The sequence below is a fragment of the Ovis canadensis genome, chromosome 1, assembly GCF_042477335.2.
Source record: "Ovis canadensis isolate MfBH-ARS-UI-01 breed Bighorn chromosome 1, ARS-UI_OviCan_v2, whole genome shotgun sequence".
NCBI lineage: Eukaryota > Metazoa > Chordata > Mammalia > Artiodactyla > Bovidae > Ovis > Ovis canadensis.
Window position 1 is genome coordinate 179791027 of NC_091245.1, and position 8052 is coordinate 179799078.

The following is an 8052-nucleotide window of genomic DNA, read 5'->3' on the forward strand; positions in this document are numbered from 1 at the left end:
GGAGTAAAATGTTAGTGGTAGAATCTAGATGTTTGAGATGCTTCCTGTAAGTTTATTTCAGTGTTGCAATATGTTTAAAGTTTTCATGATAAAAAAATTTCATGGTTAAAATAATTAAAGAACCCTCCAATAATTAGGCTGCTGCTGCTGCTGCTGCTAAGTCGCTTCAGTCGTGTCCGACTCTGTGCGACCCCACAGACGGCAGCCCACCAGGCTCCCCGTCCCTGGGATTCTCCAGGCAAGAACACTGGAGTAGGTTGCCATTTCCTTCTCCAGTGCACGAAAGTGAAAACTGAAAGTGAAGTCGCTCAGTCATGTCCAACTCTTCGTGATCCCATGAACTGCAGCCTACCTGGCTTCTCCATCCATGGGATTTTCTAGGCAAGAGTACTGGAGTGGGAGGTCATTGCCTTCTCGGATAATTAGGCTCTTGATCTTAATTTTTCAAGGTCCTGTTGTCATTTTGTCTCTTTGGTGATTGAGGCAAAGAATTTCCTCTTCCAGCACAGAAATTCTGAAAGTACAGGTGTGTGATGGAATAGACATCACTCTGTCCCTCAAAGGGATTATTTAAATAGACCAACTTGGAGGCAAGGGTGGGGGTTTGTGTCTATTGACACGCTTTTGTTATATTAACAGAAATGTGTAATTTCCTTTTCTAAACACAATTCTCTGTTCTCTCTTGCCCCAATATTCTCCTGCATAGGAATCTTCCTGCCATCCTGGACTGGGTGAAGACTCAGAAGCCTGGAGCCATGGGGGTCAACATCATCACGTCTGACTTTGTAGACCTGGTGGACTTTGCCACGACAGTCATTGAATTGAATGACCTCCTACAGGAGGATAGAGCTTTGGCTAAATGTTGATTTAATTTTTTATTTCACTTACTATTGAAGTTGTTGATCCAGGCTAGAGTTCTGAAGGGTTTCCTATTGGCCCCTGGGCAGTGATGGTGAAGTGAGTAAGAGGACGGGACATTTTTTTCCCCTCCTCACAAGGTTATTTGGATAAAATTATAGGGCTATTAATTGCATTTTTCCCAAATGAGACTTTTTAAAAACTGAAGTTCAAGGGAAGAAAGCATGTTCCTTATGGTCAAGGTCAGCGTCTCCCTAATGGCATATGATGTTGAATATAATATGCAAATGGGGTCTCCAGTTTCCTTTGGGATGCTGAGTGTCCCCTAATTGGCCCAGTTCCCTGTTGTCTTCCAGGATGCTGTATTTGAGCCAGAGAGAAGGCTGAAGCAGAAAGGCATTCCTGATCCAAAGGATGGCTCAAGGCAGATGTGGACTGCCTTGTGGGGTGGCTCATTCACCACCCTGGGGCTCTGAAGGGAGAAAGGTCAAGCACCGGTTTTCTCTAGGCATGTTGAATGTCACCATTTCCTCCCCAAGAGTAAGATGTATCTATCACCAAGGTATTTTAGCCACAAGCTGTTCTTGGCATGCTTGTGCTTGGTAATTGGTCACCTTCATTCTTCAGATAAACAGTGCATACTGTCCCTGGTATCAGAAAGATGTTTCCCACTTTTAAAACACTGATTCCTCTCCATTTCTTTGGCCCATTCTTAAAACTGAAAGGGACAACACTGGTGCATCTCTTCAATCTGAGGCCCAACAAGAGACAGACGTGCGTGTCTGCTGCATGCTGTATTTCTTTGAGCTAATTCTGTAGGTCTCCCCAGACTGGCTGTTGGGCAAGTGCCTGCATTATTTTGGCAAAGTTCTCTTTGGAGTGGGATCTTCCAGCCAGATTTTGGAATTGTGTTTCACTGCTGTCTGTCTAGAACTCGAGTCTGCTCTGTGGGACTCAACACTAACGGAAGACACCTTGTCCATGACACCATGGAGGCAGACACAGGATGCGTGGGAAAGTGCAATGGATTTAAGGAGGCTCCAAGTGAATGTGGAGCCATTCTGTAAATCCTTGAACACAAGACTACCTCGGGAACATTTAGGATGATGATATGTCATCCAGCGAGTAATACCCAGTGTCGGAACACTTCCAGTTTGTGTCTTGATTGTTCTACTCTCTGCAGGTTATTCTGAGCCTACTAATCACTGCAGGAGGGCTTTGAAACTCAAGAGGGGATTTTATTATTATTATCATTATTTTTTATTGATAAGAGGTGCTTAAATACAAAGAGCCCTCTTGTGTTTTATTTATTTATTTATTCATTTATGTATTTATAGATTAACTATCTTCAGTGCTTCTTTCTTCAAGAGCAGTCACCAAGGAGCTTCCTGAACTCTTCTCAGCAGGCCAGATGGCCCTCAAGAGGACTGCGCATCTCAGGACCGTGAGTGACTTCTGACTCTACTGTAGAAGCTGTAGACATTCTGGTCCCCCAAGTCATGCTGGGGATGGTGTTCATGTGTAGGTGTGGTCCAGACCTGAGATGCCTCTACCAAGCCACACACTGGAGCAGAAGATGAAATGGGTCCTAAGGATCCCTCAGTTCCGGAGGAAAACCCTCTAGAAGAGGGATGCAAAGGAAGGAAGTAGAATACTGGGCACAGAAGTGTGAGCACTTGAGTGTTTCTCTCAAGTCTCTGAGAATCCCTAAGGAAGTGCCAGCATCTGGATCCTTAAAGCAGAAAGATAACCTGGAATCCTGGACAGCTGTGTGCATTTATACAGATGGTTGGACACCTCCCAGCAGCTTCCTCATTGTGTTCTCTGATGCTCATCGCTGGATTTTGCATGCTGCCTGCAGTGGGAGTGTCCTAGCTGAGCTACTGAGAGCACAAGCGCTTCCCCCCCCCCACCCCACACCCCGCCCATGCTTGGTCTTCCAGCCTTTGTTTTGCTTAGAGTAATTTAAGCCCCAGCCTTTAGCTTCCACAGCTTGAGAGGTCACAACACAAAGGCTTCTGGGGAAATATGTCCCTTCTCTTGGACTTGAATCTCTCTCCAAAGAGGTTTCTGGGATTTTGCTATTAATTTTTTAAGGCTTTCTGTGGAAAGGCAGAAGAAAGTGAGTGCCCTCGCTTTCTTAACCTTCCTTCAATTCTGATATTAAACTTCAGTGATAAGCTCTGAAATTCCCTAGCCTACCCTCAGGGTTTTATTTGTGTTGTCATTGTTTCATTTTGGTCTTGATCTTAGCACTTGGTCAACTGCTAAGGACTAGATCATTTCCTTTCTTTTAATACTTTGTTACTTGGCAAAGAGATATATGGAGGCAAGAGGAGAATTGTTCTGCTCTGTTTTATTTCAGCCTCAGCTTTGCCCAGGTGCTTGGTGCTATGAGGCCAGGTATGTTGACAGGTATCTACACAGGATGCCAATGATACCCAAGGGCTGCTGACTGTTCAGTGAAATGTTTACTTGATTTTCTCCTTTAGTGTTAAAATATATAGTTGCACTTCCACTTGTTCGTAACATTTAAGTGCACCTCAGTGTTCGCATGATAAAAAAGCACAGAAAACGGTACCAAGGTTACATGCATGGAGCCTTGCTCTTTGTGGAGGGGCAGGTGCTCACTCCTCCGTGCACGCATTTTGAAATTCTGCGCAGGGAGTTCTGGGAGATAGGAGGAGGATTATTTACAGTTCATCCTTGATAAACACCCCTGAATTGGCAGAATTGCTGCCCTAAGACCCAGTTGCTTAATATATTGTAAAGGATGTGTGTGTTCTGCTCCTTGACCTCAAGTCAAGCAGGAGACTCAATGATGGGACCAACCGGAAAGAGACTTTAGGTCTATGGCTCCTTCTGCCACTGCCAACAAGAAAAAAAAAAAAAAAATGGTGACCCAATCATATTTCTTGTTCTCACAAGTTCTGGGGACTTTTCAGGTCAAATAAGGCTATAGCATTCATTCAGGAGGAACTTCAAGATCAGAGAAAAAGCCACTTGACTGAGCCAAAGAGATCTTTAGTTTCACAGGGTTTGGGGCCACATTTATTCTGAAATGTATACTGAGTTTTTCTACAGTTCCCTAGACCACTTCCCACATAGCCACACCGCCATGGCTTCATGCAAAGGTTACTGTCTACACGTGCCACAGGAGGAAGATTACCACCCCTGTACACCCTCTGAACACAGGCATTCAACCTAACTACTAAGAACCTGAAATTTGGGGGCAGCTAGCTGACTGGTTTGCAAAACAACAGACAACATCTCCTGTCAGAGTAGAGCTGTGTTCAAAGGCTTGAACTCTGAACCCTTTAGAGGTACCCACGTGGTTTCATGGGTGCAGAAGGTATTCTTAGGACTAGAGGGCAAGGTCAAGATGGAATTAATGGAAGGAAGTGAACAATTATTGAGGATTAAATTTTAAATTAATGGCAGATCTAAGAGGGTTATGCCAAAAATTATATATTTGCTGTATTAGACTCTATAGTAATTAAGTTTAAGTTTCCTCCTCAGCACTGACCCAGACCCTTGAATTCTTAAGAACAGTTAAGCCACAGCCCAAACCCAGAATTTTATATAAACTCAAACAAAAGCACGAGAGCTGAGCCCAGGTAATGATCGTTCTTAAGAGTCCTGCTTCTAACATGACCTTATATTCTCATCAAACACATTTTCTTTCCGTTCAAGAAGACAGTGTAGTGGAGCGTTCTGGAATTTAATGATTTTCTACTTTCACTTTTTTCCAAATCTTACAGTAAGAAAGTGCTGCCCACAGAGATGTTATTATTACATACAACCCAGCTGGGAGGCTTAGTGCCAAACTAAAGGTGCAGAAACAGAAGAGATTAAGATGGAGATTAAACTGCTGCTTTTTCTAGGAAGCAAAAGTCCTACACAAATTTAGACCATCTGACAGAATCTGTTCATGCTACGGCTGAAGTTTTTCTAATATTCTTCATTGGCTGATTGCAGATATTTACTGTTAGGGTCCAGGGACAACAAAATGAGCTAATGATCAGGGCATGGCCATGAGAAACCACCCCCTCCCCCGCCCCCCACCTTGCAGAGCAAAGAAGCACTTCTGTGCTCAATCTGCACAGATTGGTTCTTTCATCTGGGATAAAGATGCTGTCTGCAGTTTTGCAAACCACAGTCAACTAGCTCCCCCCAAATATCATGTCCTTAATAATTAGGTTGAATGCCTGTGCTCAGAGGGTGCACAGGGATGGTAATCTTCCTTGTTTGGCATGTGTAGAGAAATGCTACCTGGGTTCGTTTCTCAAGAGAGTGGCTTAGGATGACAGACCTTGTCCATCAGTAGCACCTTTAGTGACCTGTAAGATGAGATGAGTGAGACTGAAAGAAATACCTGAGCTAGTGAGCTGAGCTTTGCTAAATACACACTAAAATAGTCATGTTATGCCAAAAGGGAGTGAATAAAAGTTGATAACATTAAATGCGCAGACTAACAGAAAATTTATTTTGTATGGTAGGGAAATGTCTGTCCCCTAACAGACATATTCTAAATTCCACTAACTTCCCTCTTCCTCATACTGCCTCCTATTATTTGCCACCAGACCTTTGTCACTCACAGATGTTGCCTTGGGACACACCGGAGTGACCTGACTGGGTGATAAGTGGTTTAGCTAGAAACTTTACCTTTCATTCCAAACATAGCTCTTTACTGTTCCTGAGAGCTCCACTGTCTCCTTATCCCCTGGCTTCCCCAGCTTCTTACAAGAAATAGTGATGCTAACGGCACTGTCATCACTGAATTGGTCCTAAACCAGAGGAATACAATACAAAATGCTATTAACATTGTTGACATAGCACAGTCTTAAGACACTGTAAAAATATTCTACGATAACTCTATCCTGCAGTGGATATAGTATTCTAGTCTTTACTCCAACAAAACTTGTTCTTCAGTTCAGTTCAGTCGCTCAGTCGTGTCCGACTCTGTGACCCCATGAATCGCACTTCTCAAATTTGTTTCTAAGCCGCATAGTTTGGATAAAATCTTCTCTTCACTGGAAATTCTATCTCACAGTCTACTGAGGCTTCCCATCAATAATCTAGAGGCATTCTCCATCTCTCTCCCTCTCATCTCTGTCATATATACCACTGCTTCCTCTTGTCTCCTGGTCATCCTCAATCAACCGATGATTACTGTGGATGCTGGCAAAACTTAACAATAAAAAGCACATGCATTCAGCAGTGTGCAAATGCACTCTGACCACAGTGGCTTTTGCACCTTATCCTCCTCCAATGCATTATTCTGCACCCCTACTCCCACCCCATCACTAGAACTTGACTTGATTGGAACTCAGAACTGGGGCCAGTATGCTTCATTCAGATAGTTGGGGCTTGCTCATAAGCTTTGAGCCCAGCGAGAAGCACAGCACTTTGAAAAGTTAAATAGGCCTTCCGTAGCTTTGTACATTTGCAGTTTTACACTTGTTATTAGTTTAGAGCACTAATAACACTTCAATCATAAACCTATGGTATCAATATGATAAACCTTAGAACATATTCTAGAAACAGTGGTACCTTGCTGCTATTATACTTAAATTCCTGATAGTAATAAGTATTACACACAGATGATGTGTGGCATTATTTGTACTCTGTATATGCCAAATGTAATACTTAACCTCACTGACTAGAAAATACAGAGATTGTCATAGTGAACGTAAGTCTCAGTCAATTCAGATGATAATGTGAATCTGATAAATTCTCTATTATATAATATATTTTGTCCTCTATGCTTGTTTTATATGACAATGCATGCTGTTTGCTAAGTAAAAAATAATAATGTTATACCAATTTTAAGGTTAGAAAATTTTGCATAGATGCTGCTTGACACTCTGAAATGTATTTTGTGGCATAATTATCTTATCCATATGCATTTCACATGGCTTTTTTCCCCCTAGGAAATAATTGTTCAAATATATCTCTCTCATCTTTCTTGTAACCTGGATCAAACTGTTTAATTCAACCTAAGTCATTGTAAAGCCAGATTACCTCATTTTAACTGTGAAAAAAAGTTTAATAGGTATGATGACATGATGTTTTTTCTTGTGTTTTATTTGAACTACCTAAATAGGCTTAAACCTCAGAATAAATATAAAACTCTGGCAGGCACTTTTCCTTTGTGCACAATTTATTATTGGTTCACTTCTAATTTTGTTTTAAAAAGTTACAGACTCAGCATCAATAAAATACCTGATTATAGTATATGAGATGAAGACCTTTTCAGCCTTGTCTCACACATACTGAAATTAACTGCACATGCCTGGGATTCCCAAAATGAGCCTTGCATGAAGTGTACACAACCTTGTCACCCATGCTTTTCCGAGCTTCCCCCTCAGCACTTCAGCTATTTCTACAAGGCTTGGGCTCAGTCCTCTTGACATTCGTGCTCTCATCTGACTAACACCTCTGTCCCGTGTTACTCTGAGTGGTTGCCAAATGCCCAGAAATAGAACAATGAAGAGATCGTGTGTTTGTGCATGCAAAGAATAAATAAAAGTGGGCCTACAGTTTCTGTTGGCAGTAAAGATTTTAATATTTCCCTCATTCATAACTCTTCTTGATAGTGTATCTGAGGCCACTGAGTTTTGGTGAATTTCTCTTTTTGCCCTATACCTACAAAAATAATAGGTTGGATAAAAGTCCTGTTTATAAGTTTAACAGAGATAAAATTTAATTCTAAGTAATCATTTCTTGAAGTTGAATTTTAGGACAGGTAATTAGGGATAATCATATTTCTATTCAAGTTATCACAACAGTTAAAGAAAATAGTCATATTCAGAATTTTCTGCCTGTGAATTTTAGTGATTCTTGAGTAAATCTACCATACTATACTTTGGTTGGCTTTGATAGGCACCATTTCCAGTCATTTCATTTGGTTTTAATAAAAAATGACAGAATGTAGATAGGACTGGGTCCAAACAGAAGCGAAGCAGGTATCACCTGCGAGAATGAGAGAGCTCAGTCCCACAGTGGTGTCCGACTCTTTGTAGCCCACCAGGTTCCTCTGCCCATGGAATTTTCCAGGCAAGAATACCGGAGTGGGTTGCCATTTCCTACTCCAGGCTATCTTCTTGACCCAGGGATCGAATCCATGTCTCTTTCATCTCCTGCATCAGCAAACGGTCTCTTTAACATTAGCACCACCTGGGAAGCCCATAA

At 41.9% G+C, this 8052-nt stretch overlaps 1 protein-coding gene across 1 annotated transcript in view; it reads left to right on the forward strand.

Moving 5' to 3' along the window:
- Positions 1-3047, forward strand: part of PLCXD2 (phosphatidylinositol specific phospholipase C X domain containing 2) — a 54265-nt gene extending 51218 nt beyond the window's left edge. Inside the window, exon 4 of the mRNA XM_069552944.1 lies at positions 707-3047. Within this exon, the coding sequence (XP_069409045.1) occupies positions 707-866 (160 nt within the window). The 3' untranslated portion in view covers positions 867-3047. The remainder of the gene's footprint in view (positions 1-706) is intronic.
- Positions 3048-8052: the final 5005 nt, after the last annotated feature.